Source organism: Coffea eugenioides, chromosome 4, assembly GCF_003713205.1.
Source record: "Coffea eugenioides isolate CCC68of chromosome 4, Ceug_1.0, whole genome shotgun sequence".
NCBI lineage: Eukaryota > Viridiplantae > Streptophyta > Magnoliopsida > Gentianales > Rubiaceae > Coffea > Coffea eugenioides.
The window spans coordinates 43,404,317-43,419,828 of NC_040038.1; the positions used below are offsets into that span (position 1 = coordinate 43,404,317).

General features: G+C 36.1%; 2 protein-coding genes across 2 annotated transcripts; both read left to right on the plus strand.

Moving 5' to 3' along the window:
- The first annotated feature begins 386 nt into the window (after window positions 1-386).
- LOC113768392 (protein NUCLEAR FUSION DEFECTIVE 4-like) lies at window positions 387-6,455 on the plus strand. Its single transcript, XM_027312732.1, has 2 exons — window positions 387-980; window positions 4,827-6,455. Exons 1-2 carry the CDS (start codon window positions 483-485, stop codon window positions 6,021-6,023), a joined length of 1,695 nt encoding a protein of 564 aa, XP_027168533.1. The 5' UTR covers window positions 387-482; the 3' UTR covers window positions 6,024-6,455.
- A 2,983-nt stretch (window positions 6,456-9,438) lies between these two features.
- Window positions 9,439-15,242, plus strand: LOC113767400 (protein NUCLEAR FUSION DEFECTIVE 4-like). Its single transcript, XM_027311481.1, has 2 exons — window positions 9,439-10,060; window positions 13,244-15,242. Exons 1-2 carry the CDS (start codon window positions 9,572-9,574, stop codon window positions 14,444-14,446), a joined length of 1,692 nt encoding a protein of 563 aa, XP_027167282.1. The 5' UTR covers window positions 9,439-9,571; the 3' UTR covers window positions 14,447-15,242.
- The last annotated feature ends 270 nt before the right edge of the window (window positions 15,243-15,512 follow it).

The window sequence follows — 15,512 nt, forward strand, 5'->3', positions numbered from 1 at the left end:
TTTTTAGTTTCTTAGTTAATTAATTACTCAAGTGAAGTTATTCTTATTTTTCTAAGTTAGTCACTTCTTTAAAAAAAAAATAAAATAAATTAACGAACACGTGACCAATTTCGTCAGTAACTAAGAAAATTCGTCAATTGTCATAAATCGGTTCCAAATTTAAAAAATTGAGGACTAAATTTGTTTTTACCGAAATTTTAAAGACTAAAATGCTTAAGATGCCAAACATTGGTGGCCAGATTTAATTTTTATCAAAATTTCAGGGATTAGAATGCTGTAGACATTAAACATTGGGGACCAACGCTGCATTTCTCCGCCAGAAACTAATGCAATCATTCCTCATAACCTTTCTACTAGCGGAGTATAAGATTAAGATTAGACCTGGACAAAAATTCCAAGAGTCCAGGACCACATATTTAAACTTTTAGACTGCCCTTTCAAAATTTTCAGAAGCCACAGCCGGAAGCAGAAGCCCGAATTGAATGGAGAATAGCCACCGCCATCAGCACCGCGGCAGCGGCAGCAAATGGATAGCGGCGGTGGCGAGCATATGGATACAGTGCAGCTGCGGAGCATCGTACGCCTTCGGAATCTACTCACCAATCCTAAAATCAAGCCAAGGCTACGATCAAGCCACGTTGGACACCGTGTCAGTGTTCAAGGACATCGGGGCCAACGTCGGGATCATCTCCGGATTCCTTTACTCCGCCGTGGTACCCGACCGGAGAGGGAGAGGGCAAGGGCGGAGCTGGTTACGGCAGCCCTGGGTGGTGATCCTGGCGGGCGTAATCCAATGCTTTTTGGGCTACATCATGATGTGGGCTTCGGTGACCGGAATCATTGACCGGCCGGGGGTGGGATTGATGTGTTTGTTCATGTTCTTAGCAGCTCACGCTCAGACTTTCTTCAACACCGCTAACGTCGTAACCGCTGTTCACAACTTTCAGGATTACAGTGGGACCATTGTTGGTATCATGAAGGTAAATTGTCTTTCTTACGTCTTCAATTATTATTAATTTATTACTACTATTACTACATTTTACCTTTGCATGGTAAATTCTACTACTAGTATTTATGTTTGACTAATATTCCTTCTACATTAAAATGAGGTTTCTACTTCTTATTAGAGATTTGTCTTCCTATAAATACCAATTTTTGGAGTTGTCTTTCTTGATATGTGTATATATATATACACACACACACATAGACACAAACAGACAGGAACCATCGTTGAACAGTTTCGAACATCAACATTCGAGGTGGCTAACGTTATTCTGGACAAGGTTTTTGAGCTGATAAATACGAAAATTATAATGTTAGAAGTGAGTAGTTTTTGGCGAAAATCTCTTGGATTGAGGTTTTGAAGTGTCCGTATTTTGTGACCCAAATGCACCGGTATGAGATATATATATACAAGGCAATGTTTGAAACTCGTTCAGTTAATTGAACCGGCGAGGTGTTTGGGTCGAGGTTTAATTGATTGGACAGGTTTAATCTTGGTTTAATGAATTTTTTTTAAAAATAATTTATATAAAAATATATTTACAAAATAAGACATGTAATGGACTAATTTAAGAATTTATATGATGAAAAGTTTAATATTTTCAAAGAATTTGGATTTTCACAAAAAAAAATTAAAATTATAAGTTGTAACAAATAAATTTCATCTCAATATCAATTATATCTACCAAAAAATAATCTTATATCCGACCCAAAAATGTCATAATATTATAAAATTATACAAAATTCACGTCTATGAGAATTAGATATTGTCAGTTTAAATTTTTAATTCACGTTTTTGAAATTTAGAGATTGCAACTATATATATATAAAGAAGTTTGGAATCTGGAGGAAGTTAGGATAATAGAAAACAGAGACGCAAACTTGATAAAAGGCAAAAAATGAGAAGAAAGTGAGTGCATGTGGTATTTAATAATTAGTCTTTAGAATTAAAGAAGACCTTTTTTAAAAAATTTTATTATAATAATCTATATGAAAATTTTTTACTACAAAATTTTTTTTGAAATATTTAATATATTATATGGATTAGATATTTTGTGAGTTATTATGTATTATTATAGCATTGTATTTAAAAATTTTATTTTTCAAAAAATGACCTATCCAAACGGAGCCTTACTCTTTAGATAATTATAGATTTTAATATTTTTTATTATTTAAAAATTTATAATTAAAATATAAAATCAACTGAGAATATTATAAAAATTAATTATTCAAAATTAAAATCTATAATCAATTATAATAATCAATCGAAAATAAGCCCGTGATAAGGAGTGAAGATTTGGATATGTCTGACAAAAAAGAAAACGAAATTGCCAAAGCAGACCCTCCGCTCCAATTGATGATTGTTAGGGATAAGTGTCAGCCAAATGAATTATGTTTCGAAACTTGTCTCCCACCAATTTGTCACAATTATGATTCTTAAAAAAAAATTCAGACGGGTGCGTGGTGCACCGTGGTGCACCGTCTGGTCCGGTGGTGATTCTATCTCCATCGGTCCCCTATAGGTCTAGTTGGGTCTCCCGCGTAATTAGATTAGAATAGAGTAGAAGTAGAAGTAGGGTTGATGATTGACAAAAAAATAAATAAATAAAAATGAAGAGGATTACTTTGCCACGTCTTTGACTTTTAGTAAATCGGAATTCCGTCTACAAGTGAGCCATTAATTTTAAGTTGTTCGTTTTTTATTTTTATTTTTACAAGTGAGCCCATTTTTTCTTTTTCAGTTTTTATTTTATTGATGGGACCGCTTAAGAATTTGCATTTTACCTGAATTGGGATTGCAAATTCCCTCGTGCAAGTCCCCCAATTCTGAATGGTTTTTAACATGCATTTGGCTATTGGATTACGATTTTGATTTATAAAAAAAAAAGCAAATTATACAAAATTTTATTTATGTATTTCAAACAACAAAACAAAAATTTTCAAAGTATTTTCACATTTTGAGGTAATAAGAATTAATCAATAGTGGCGAGTGTTTTCTTATTGTATTTTAAATACATAATTGTCTTCTTTATGTGATAGCAACAACTTCGACTTGGTATCCTTTTATTGTTAATGCACATTTCTGGTTTCACGGGAAGCACAATTCTTTCGGGGGTCAAATTCGCAAATAAATTATAACTCGAGGGCCATGATCGTCAATTGAAATTGTCAAAGGTCCTTGGGATGGTTGGCAGTGTAAATCCTGTCTAGGTACATTGATTTGGACGGACTTTATGATATTACTGGTCACTGAATTGGATTCCATTGCCAGCCAAGGCTTACGTGGGAGGAAACTATTATTGATGCCATGTGATTTTGCTTATTTTTATCCTTTTCTTTTTGGGATAATTTTAGAAACCTCTTTTGAAATTTGTGATAGTTTTTACTTAGCACCTCTTTAACTTTGAAAAGATCACTTGAGTCCTCTGCTTTTAACTTTTTGTAACATTGTTAACTCGTTGCAGTATATATTATTTAAAAACTCATTTTTGAATGAAGAAGGTATTTTGATTTCAAAAGTACCCTTTATTATTCCTTTATTGTAAAGTGTTTTCAGTCAATTTGACGAGTTTTTCAAATTTTCTAAGTTTCTTGTTTAGATTGATGGCTTAAAAAAAAGACAAAGTGTTTATGTTTACAAACTCAATTAAGGTTTTTTCAAAGGCAAAATTACTTGTTTAATCAAAAAGTGCTTATGGATGAATTTAAGGTTTTATGAATCGTGTACAGGTTTTTTGAATTTTTGTGTAGATTAATGGCTTGAAAACCTGAAAAAGATGAATTCTTAACTATATATTTAGAAACTTATTTGAGGTGCTTTTAAAGTGCAAAATGTTATTTTCTTCATTGGGGATAACCTTTATGGGCTATTCTAAATTATATAAAATCTCAAAATTTTACTACATTTTTTGTTGTAGACTAATGACACGAAAATTATTAATAGGTCTTTCAACGTTATATAACACCTTGTAATTCCTAATTGAAAAATCATATTGCCTAAGTTTTCAAAAGTTAAGGGGTTCACTAGATTTCTCACAAAACCAAAATAGTGATATATTTTTGTTGTGAACATATTTTCTGTCCACTAGAAAGTCTTTTTATAATATATTTTGAAATGAGTTGTTATAAAAAGTTAAAAGTCGGAGAGGCAAGTGATATTTTTCAAAATTTAAGAGTGCTAAGTGATATTATCACAAACCTCAAGGGAGGATTTTTTAAATTATCCCTTGCTTTTTTTTTTTTCCTTTTCCCAGTTATTTTTTTGCTGGATAGTTACGTGGAAGCTGAAATTTGGTCTCAACAAAGTTCTGTTTATACGGCAAACTATTGGAAATGTTTATTAAGTTCTGGAATTTTGTCAAGACAAATCAATTTGCAGCATGCCTAATCAAAATCGGTCCATAATGCTAAGTTAAGTTTTACAGCTCCTTTTTTTTTTTTTTTTCTAAACCGAATTTTTTTAAAGAAGTATTTCTTAAGCTACGATAGGCTTGGAAGACCATGGCATCTATTATGCCCTAGTGAGCCTCAACCAACGTGTAAAATATATTGACAGAAAATTGAGGAACTAACATGTAGAATAAAGGCAGTACTTGATCATGGCCTCTATATTAAGATGAAAGAACATTTTTAATACGCATTACCAAAACATCTCATTTATGATCTCAATGTTGAGGCCTACTACTTTACCAAATGGTTTCATAATAAAAGGTTCAGCAACGTCTTTCTTTGTGTTCAAGTCTGTAGATTTTCTTCCAAAATGTTAAAATGAAATAAAGGGTGTATTGAAAAGTCATCAGACTCTTGCATTGTTGTCTGGGCAGGGATTTTTAGGTTTGAGCGGAGCAGTAGTAATTCAAGTGTACGACACTTTGTTTGAAGGCAATCCTAGCACCTTCTTGTTAATCCTCGCGCTGCTTCCTGCTCTCATTTCCATCTTGCTTATGTGGTTGGTCAAGATTGATGCAGCACGCACCAAAGATGAGAAGAAATATTTGAATGGTTTCTCTGTAGTTTCCCTTGTCGTTGCTGCCTACCTTATGATCCTAATAATCTTGGAAAATGCCATCACTTTGCCACTATGGTCTCGAATCATTACCTTTCTTGTTCTCCTGTCTCTGCTGTCTTCGCCCCTTGGCGTTGCATGTAAAGCTCAGAGTGATAGCTCGTTGAACCTCGCGTACTACACATCGTCCGTTGGGACGACTCCTTTGATGGATGAGGCTGAGCCAATTAAGCAGGAGACAACGTCGTCTCGAGCTGCAAATCCCGTGGATATTCATCCTGATGATGATGAAGTTCAAAGCAAATCCGGCTCTGAGGATATGCTCGACCTTGGAGCGGAGTTAAACCTCTTCCAAGCAATGAGAACTGTCAACTTCTGGTTGCTGTTCGTTGCTATGATATGTGGGATGGGTTCAGGGCTGGCCACAATAAACAACATCAGCCAAATAGGGCAATCTCTTGGCTACTCCACTGTCGAGAGGAGTACTCTGGTTTCGTTGTGGAGCATCTGGAACTTTTTAGGCCGCTTTGGAGCTGGATATGCATCGGATATATTCCTCCACAGAAGAGGCTGGGCAAGGCCTTTGCTCATGGCTCTTACGCTAGCAGCCATGACCGCTGGCCATGTGGTTATTGCTTCTGGATTTTCTGGGAACTTGTTTATCGGTTCAGTGTTAGTCGGCGTATGCTATGGCTCTCAATGGTCCTTGATGCCTACCATTACCTCCGAGATATTTGGAGTACGACATTTGGGTACCATATTCAACACGATTGCCGTGGCCAGTCCTATTGGATCTTACGTCCTCTCCGTTAGAGTCATTGGCTACATTTATGACAGACATGCTGCAGGCGAAGAAAATACATGCTACGGCAAGTACTGCTTCATGTCATCTTTCTTCATCTTGGCATCTGTTACTGTCCTCGGATTCCTCGTTGCACTGGCACTATTTTTCAGGACGAGAAGGTTTTATTCCCAGCTTGTGGTTCGATGGTTGAGGCACACTGCAACCCGCTAGAGTTAGATTCTTCTGTCTCGGGTATTGGACAAGAATCCCTGGTTCTTTGAATTCTACTCAGGGATTGGAGTGAATAATATACGGAGTTGAGCAGGGCTTAGCAGCAGCCGAGTTTTGACTAAGGCTGTTTCAATGAATGTTTCTTGTACACAACCTTTAAGAGTTTCAAGAATGGCTTACAGCAGCAATTCGCCCGGCACTTCAACGTTTACAATCAGGTTTGTGTGGCAAATATGTGAATCCTCCACGCCTCTGTTTTCATAGAATCATGTATATTTTTTCTCCTTTTTTCACATTGAATGGTTTTTTGTGGGTGATATTTTTTTTTTCTATATATAATTAATGTAATATACTCCAATTGTACTACACATATTTGTTGCATTAAAGCATTTTATCCAGAAATGTCTCACAAAGTTTACCTACTGTGCTTTTCAATCTATTAACAAAATTACCCACAATCAATCATTCAGAAAAAAAAAAAATTGTAAAACCATTCAGAAAAAAATACTCACCCAATTCGTAAAAGTGTACCTTTTTTAGTTATTTTTGGCTATTTTAATATTGGATTTTGACAGAATGACCAAAAAAAAACAAAGAATTTTTTGACTTTGACTTTTTTTTTACCAAAAAAAAAATATTTTTTTTTTGTGTGACTTGTTTTGCTGTTTGCTTTTTCCCTCTTTATCTGTTCAATTAATTTAAAGAGGATTTTCAGGTTCCGTTTTACAAGCTTGCACAACCTTCCCTTTTACTCATGACCAACTTAAACTCCATTCTAACTTGAAGTGTCAGCCTCAGCCAAGAGAGTTGGCACTACAAATTAATGATGTGGAAATTCGATCCATCCGTTCAACAAAAGAAAAGGAAAGTAAAAAATATATACATGTTGAACTTTTGATTCTCTCCTATAGGTGCTTGTTTGGAAAGGGATTTTTCACTAAAAAATCTCTACGTTTTCCATGAATACATTTCTCAATTAGTATCTTTTTACCTCACATATGATAAATCGCTACAGTATATTTTTCACAAAAAACTTCAGAAAATTACGATCCATTATCATTCACACATGGCTATTTGTTTTCTTGCAAAACAAGTGTATGATCCATCCAGAATTTGCAATCATCAGCTGGGAGATGGTTGAAGGGGAGTGTGAGGCTGAGTAGGTAGTTTATGCAAGCATGTTTCCAATTTCTTGATTTGATGAGAATTATAAACAAATGGTCGGAGGACACGAGAGGCCCCGGAGCTGCAGGAAGGAAATAGTTCTATAGCTCGTTCTGTTCAGCTCTGTCGATGTAATGGGCTTAATCAGGGCTGGCAACAGAGTCTTGAGCTAACCGTTTCAATATTTGTCTGTCACAGTAAGTACCTTTGTTTGGCAGACAAGTTTTTTGTCAAGTTTATCTGCTACAAGTTTTTTAAAAACTTTAACTACAGTAACTTCAAAAAACTTTTCAAAGTTTTTAAACTATACGCTTCAAAATATTTATAAAAAAAACACTTCAAAATTTTTTTAAAAAACTTCTACAGTAAGCTATAGTAAAGTTTTAGACAAACACAAAAAAAACTCACTTGCCAAACGGGGTTATGCCATTATTCCCCGTCTGTGCTCCTACATGGTCTAAATCTGTTGGGATTGCTATTTTTAGAAATTTATGCAATAAAATATATTATAACGATTTTAATGTATATGAGATTAAAAATTATGCTCACGAAAAATATAAACATTTTTCTGTGAAAAATTACAATCTAAACAATCGGTTTGGATTAACTATTTTTGGATAGGGGTGGCAATGGGCCGAGGGTGCCCCCCGCCCGTTGTCAAATAACTCCCCCCGTCCCCCGCCCTGGCTCCGTTTTCCCGCGGTCCCCCGCGCGGAAAAATTAGAAACTTTCGGCTACTAATTCCAAGTTAAGATTAGAAACATGAGCTTACAATATCATGATCATACCAGTGTAACATGATTTCTTGTCCATGTATCAATGAGTATCCAGTAACATAATGCACATTAAAGCATGTAACAAGGAAGAAATATTACTTGTAACTCGTCTCGTCCAAGTGATGGCTTCAATAAATTGGCAATATCAAGACTAGATCCCTTATTGCCTCGTCCTACTGTCCTAGAACCAATAAGTGTGTGGACCTCATCAATAAAAACAATGACATTGCTTGCAATGCTGTCACAACAAGTTAAGCCACAGTAAATGACTTACTTCAAATGCACCAAAAAGAACCTGACTTTTTGATGTCCTTAAGTAATATAGTCACACGTCCTTTCAGTTCACCTCTCTCCTTTGTGCCTGTGATTAATTGAGTAGTGATTAGAATTGAGGGGAATGGGAGACAACGGCAGTAGCTGCGAATGAGGGAACGAAGGAGGAACTGAGGGGGATAATAAAGGGTTTTGTTACTTTTGTATATATATGTGTGTGTGTGTGTGTGTATTTTTTTATGCGGGGGACAGGGCAGGGGATGGGGCAGGTCTATGTTGCCCCATCCCCCGCCCTGTTTTAAGGCGGGGATAAATATTTTGCCCCCTCCCCCGCTCCCACCCCTATTTGCCCCTGCCCCGTCCCATCCCCCGTCCCATTTCTAACCCCGCGGGCAACCGCGCCCATTGCCATCCCTATTTTTGGAGGTGTTTTTCAAATATTTTATTGTAATAATATAGATGAAAAACTTTTACCATAAATGAAGTTGTTTTTTGAGGTTGTTTCTGGTATTTTTGAAGTTATTTTTTTTTTGTATTTTTGAGATTATTTTTATTTATGTATTATTGTAGTATTATACATTAAAAACGTATTTTTCAAAAAATAATCAATCCAAACCGATCAGTAACTTGTTTGGAAGCTGAGTTTTTTGAGTGTTTGTATAAAATTTTATTACAGTTTACCGTAGAAGTTTTTAAAAAAAATTTTGAAATGTGTTTTTTTTAAAAATATTTTGAAGTGTATAGTTTAAAAATTTTGAAAAGTTTTTTGAGGTTACTGTAACTAAAGTTTTTAAAAAACTTGTAGTAGACAAATTTGACAAAAAACTTGGCTTCCAAAGGTTTTTTATTTTTTCTTTTTAGTACTCGTTCTTATATAAAGTAAATCTTTGCTTCAATTGGTTTTATTTATTTTTGTCCCATAAAGTAAATAATTGAAATTACTTGTATCTTTTACTAGCATGACAAGTCAAATTTATCTCATCAATCATCATCTTCACCAATTCATCAATCATCCCGGTTTTGAAGGTAAAATTGGGGGTAAACCAAAAAAAAAAAAAAACAAGTGTCAATAACATAGTCCTCCCAACGCACCCCCTTACATCACTCTTCAGTCAACTCATGTACAACTCCGAAGGTGTTAGTATACCTCCAATCCTCCTCCTTCCTTTTTTTTTCCTCGGGCCTCCGTTCATTTATTAAAACTCTCGAGTTTCAGCGACAATACATACATTATCCAGTAATCTCCACTCCAAATAAAGAAGCTCGCATGGATTTGGATCGAAAATTTTAAGCTTCTAAAAACGGGGAAGGGAAAATTAACAAAAAAAAAGAAGTATGGAGCTTGATTACAATCCGAGTTACAAAACCATAATCAAGAAGAATAAATGGGTTTCCACGGCGGCCAGCATCTGGATTCAATCCACCAGTGGCTCAGCGTACACCTTCGCCATCTACTCTCAAGTCTTGAAAACTAGTCAAGGCTATAATCAGTCGACCCTCGACACCATTTCTGTTTTCAAGGATTTTGGTGCCAACGTCGGGGTGCTCTCCGGCCTCCTATACTCCGCCGTTACCAACCCCCGCCGCAGCAGCAGAATTGGGGGGCCCTGGGTGGTTTTGGCAGCTGGGGCGGCCCTTGTATTTGTGGGCTACTTCTTCATGTGGATGAGTGTTGTGGGGAATCTGCCGAGGCCGCCGGTGCTGCTCATGGGCTTGTACATGTTGTTAGCTTCTAACGCAACGACGTGTTTTAATACGGCTAATGTGGTTACTGCTGTTCATAATTTTCCTGATTATAAAGGGACTGTTGTTGGCATCATGAAGGTAACAATTTTCTTCTTTCACCTTCATTGTTACCAGCTTTATTTTTTCTTGGTATTGGTTTGGGGGTAATTCATGGACCTTATCATTCAAAATGTTTGGTTACCTCTGCAGTAGTATGCAATTTGTGTGTTTGTTACTGGAATTGGATTTTTACAATGATGGAGTAAGTGATCATGATGCTTTTGTGTCCAAGCTACTGATGGATACCTGCCTAAGCTCATCGAATGGATTAGGGGCCTTGCTGCTGCTTGTTTCTTATTAAAAAAAAAAATGAGCTTTATGAATGCAGTTTGCTGATAAGTTAACGTTCAATGTGCTAATGAATATTGTTGTACACACAGATTGAGAATAAAGGATGATTTGGTAGCCTCTTTTCTGAACCATCTTTTCTGGCCATCTCTGGTTTGTGTAAGTAGTCAGCCCTAGTTCCATAGACGGATGGAAAGAAAAATGGTAGAAGGTCTTTGACTTTGAGCCTCGAGGAGATACAGAGCTTCAAGCCTATGCCCCATTACATCAGGAATCTAGAAATGCAGATTTTATTCATATCTGAGAGTGATTTTAGATGCAAATTTATGTCCGTATATGGCATATAAATCTTATACTGTTTTAGTTTGTGGAACACTGGTGTAGTTTCCCATTGCTTATATCTGGCCTTGGGAGATTTTACCAATACAACTCTCGGTGAAATGGTTTGTATCCAAGCTTGTGATTCCTAAAATTTGATGAGAGTATGCACAAAATGAACGGACAAATTGCCAGAGTTACTAATCTAGCTTGAGTTTGTGTGTTAAGGACCGCATTTCTAGTTTGAGTTTGTATTTTAAGCAAACAAAAGAATAATTCCCATGGTAGATTTAGCTGATATGGTGGCAACTACAAGACTATACAGTGTTTAGATAAGAATTGAAGGTATCTGTCGATAATGAAACATACCAATGTATTAAAAGCTATTTGCATCATTCTGTTGAATGAGACCAGACTGCTTGGGGTGGAGGGATTTAGCATTACGCCCTGAATGCATGCTTATATCGAATTGGAAAGTCAGTTGCAAAATTTCAATTCTGAAGGTACTCATCCACTGAGGAGTGGGTAGCTTTTGGCTAAAATCTCTAGATTTGAGGACTTCAAGTGTCTATATTTTATGCCCCAAATCGCGGGCAAATGCACCATTATGCTTGGTTAATATTATGATTTTTTTCCCCTTTTCCCCATTTTTTCCCACTTTTTCTGCATTTTACGGATAGTTTGGATTTATAATTTTAGGCATGATTAATGTTTAGTTGAGTGGGGTACTTCTTTTCTCAAAGGAGTAGTTGGTATTATGACACTAAATTAAGACGTATTAAAAAAAAAGGGTCGGGACTTGGGGCCTTCCACTGGTGTAGGCAGTCCGTAGGGTAATGGTGGTATAATTTTCAGACTCTATCTATGCCTTATCATCAATTTTGATCTAATCAAAATTTAGTGAAGTGTCAAGATGTGGATATGTTTGAAAAAAGAAAAAGAAATTCCTAAAGTAGGCCCTCATCTCTAAGTTGTTTGTTACTGATAATGAGCAAAATGAAGGGATGAATTTGCTCCATCGTTAACCCAATATTTTCTTTAAAAAAAATGGAATTGATATATTAAAATTTCTGTATACTCTTCAAAAGTAAGAGTTCATTTTGAAATGAGCCATTGATTTTATTTATTTATCTTTTGGTTTTCTTCTTGTCGATGGAACATCTTAAGGAGTTGCATTTCACCTAAACACAATTAGAAATTCCCTCATACAAATCATCATTTTTTGCTGATGGAAACTTGGTTTAGAAACAAAAATGAATGAGATTAAAGTTCCCAATTCTGATGCTGCTTATAATGCTTTTGGCTATTGCATTTTGATTGGGAAATTTTACAAATGTTAATTTGGTTGTATATTTCAAAACAAAATATGAAAATTTTCTAATTATTTTCACTTTTTGAGGTAAAAAGAATTAATCAATAATGATTAGTGCTTTCTTATTGTATTTAGATACATACAAGGTTGTCTCCTTTATGTGAAAACGTCAACTTCAAATATTTATTTCCTTGCTTGCACTTGTTGATGTCCACCCACCGATTTCATGTGAAACATATTTATTTCGGAGGTCAAATTCACAAACAAGATGTAACTCTAAGCCCATTATCATGAATTGAAATTTTTAAAGGTGCTTGGGATAAATTTGCAAGATAAATTTGATTGAATAAGGCATCCTTGTTCATGAAAAGGATTTTAATATTTCAGCAATATCTGAAAATATTAGGACTATTTAGGCAATTCGAATGCTATATTTCTGATTTGGAACAAGTGTTTAGCTACGGTTACAATGTACATGATACATCTATTTGGACAGACTTTCTGGTTTTATTGGTAATTGAATTGGATTCTATTGAAAGCAATGATTATGTGGGTGGAAATCTACTATTGTGATATGTCTGCTTTGCTTATATTTTGTTGTCTCCTTTTTCTAGTTATTTTTTTGTCGACAACTACCTAATAGCTGAAACTACATCTGAAAAATGTTTTGTTTATTGGCCAAACTAATAAAAATGTTTATTAGGGTCTTGAATTTTGTCATTCCCAATTTGCATAATATCTCAATTTTCAGTTTGAGTAAATTTTTTTTTAATCCAACAGGATTTTCTCGTCGATTATTTACCAGAGATAGAAATTAATAAGGTGGATTGCAGACCTATTCAACTTCTTCTATCTGGTATTAGTAAAGCTAATGAAAGTCATTTAGGGCAGAAACCAAAAGTGGCTGTTAATCGATATCGACACTAGATCTTTAACAGAGTACCATAACTATATCTTTATAGTTATCATTATTATTTTTTAATGAAACAAGCCACTGCAATATAAAATGTTAAAATTATTTGAAAATTTGCTTCTGCAAGTGTCCATTAACTTAAGCCATGTGTGGACATTATTTTTGGTTTACTTTAACATCTGCAATTAACAAGAAGGCCAGAAACATATACTTTGTGAAAGTTTGGTGGTCTATCTGATGGAAAGAAGTTGACTCGCCAATGGTCTCTAAACCTTGATTTACTTTTTCGTGTTCCTTTCCTCCTCTCTCTCTTCCTTTTTTCCTTTTTGTTTGTTTGCTATATTTTTTCCATCTTGCAAGACAATACTCTGCTCTCATATTTTCTTTGTAGGGCTTTCTTGGCTTGAGCGGTGCAATATTGATTCAGGTGTACCATACAATTCTCAACAAGAAGCCAACCACATATATTTTGATGTTGGCACTCTTGCCCTCCATAACTGCCCTTCTGCTAATGTGGTTTGTAAGAATCACTCCAACTAATGAAGTAGGCGAAAAGAAATACCTTAATGTTTTCTCGTTGGCTGCTGTAGTTCTTGCTGGTTATCTAATGGCAGTAATAGTCCTAGAGAATGTCCTTACATTTCGTTCATCAGTACGAATTTCTACTTTTGTCATACTTATTTTGTTGCTAGTGCCACCTATATACATAGCAATTAAAGCCGAAAAGGAGAAGGCAAGGAGGATTATAAGATCCTTGCTTGAGCAGAACCAATTGGTTTATGATGGAAACCAGTTGGGCAACAATTTCGTGCAGACCAGACAAGATCCTGAGGGTCATCAAGAGATTTCTTGCGATGCTGATGAAGAGATGAATATAAATAATGAAAGGACTATTCCAGAACGGGGAGAAAATCTGAATCTTTTGCAATCTATCTGCACCATCGATTTTTGGTTGCTATTTTTTGTTTCAGCATGTGGTATGGGCTCAGGACTAGCTACTGTTAATAATGTCAGCCAAATAGGAGAATCTTTTGGCTACTCCACTATAGCAACAAGTACATTAACTTCTTTGTGGAGCATCTGGAATTTCATTGGGCGGTTTGGATCTGGGTTTGTGTCTGATTACTTTTTGCATGCACAAGGTTGGTCAAGGCCACTGTTCATAACCATCACTCTAGCAACTATGAGCATTGGTCATGCTGTGATTGCTTCTGGTTTGCCTGGTGCTCTATATGCGGGTTTGGTTCTTGTTGGTATCGGCTATGGCTCACAGTGGTCACTGATGCCTACAATTGTTTCAGAGATATTTGGTCCAGCACATATGGGAGCAATATTTAACACTGTCAGTATTGCAAATCCTGTTGGAACTTATATTCTCTCAGTTAGAGTAGTTGGTTACATCTATGACAAAGAAGCGACAGGGAGTGACAACACTTGCATTGGAACTCACTGCTTCATGTTATCGTTCCTTATTATGGCATCAACTACTGTTCTGGCGTCTCTTGTTGGTTTAATATTATTCTTTCGGACTAGAAACTTCTATAGACAAGTTATACTGAGAAGACTTTATATTCCCATCAGGAATCTGGAGTAAGAATTGATGTTCTTTGGCATGTCAAGTTGATGTCTCAAATGATCCATCATTTGGATTTAGTGTCATTGTTGCTGTCCACTGATAAAAGGTACTGTGCCAGATCTCCCTGGTTCATCTATAGACTAGAAATTCACGTTTTCTGAGTTTGAGAAAAATTTAGCATCATCCTTGAAATATTGGTGATTATAAATTCATAGACCCAAAATTTTCACCAAGCAATTAAGGGCATTCCTGGGCACCTGTCTTTGATGAGGTTGAAGTGCTCATTCATCGACAGAGCTCGGTTGCAGCAGCTACGCTGGGGCTGTTCTGCGTGCATGATCAGTTGATGATGCGAATTTGTTCAAGGTGTACGTATGTGCATCAATGAGGTAAACTGCTTCAAGAACCCTGGTTCCATCTTCGAGCAAAATTTGAAAGTCCCAAGTAGAAGCGGATCTTTGCTAGTATCATAAATGAAATTGTGGGATGGATCAGATGCATTCTCTTTGAACTGAATTTCGTCTTTGGTCCGAGACGAGAGGCATCTAGATGTTGGGGCAATCCAATGATGAATGAGTTGATTTGGCAGTGCTTGAACATTGCTTGCTGCAAAGTTTGCACGGGTTTCACTGGGAGAGCAGTATATTCGATTGGATAAGATAAGCCTCTGCATGGAATGTTGCTAAGCTTGAACCATCATTGCATGATGAGCTTGAAAATTGACTGTTTTGTCATATTTGCTAAGCTTAAACTAGCATTTTATTGTCAAAAAGCTGAAATAACCTCAAAGTAATTTTTCCTTTTAATACCATTAACTGCCTTGCTGCTTATGAAGTCTAGCTTTTTTTTTTTTTTTTTTTTTTTCTGACGGAGTGGGTGTCCGGATCAATTCTTACGGGGCCTAACTAATCCCACTCCGGCCCGGGAGGAGAGGCCCCTTCCCCTCGAACATGGTAACCTTGAGACTCGATCCCTGGTGGGGGAGCTGGACAACGACTTTCAAGGGGCTGTCGTAACCAAATGAGCTGCCCAGGAGGGGCGCTTATGAAGTCTAGCTTGATTAAGCTATAATGACTGATAAAAC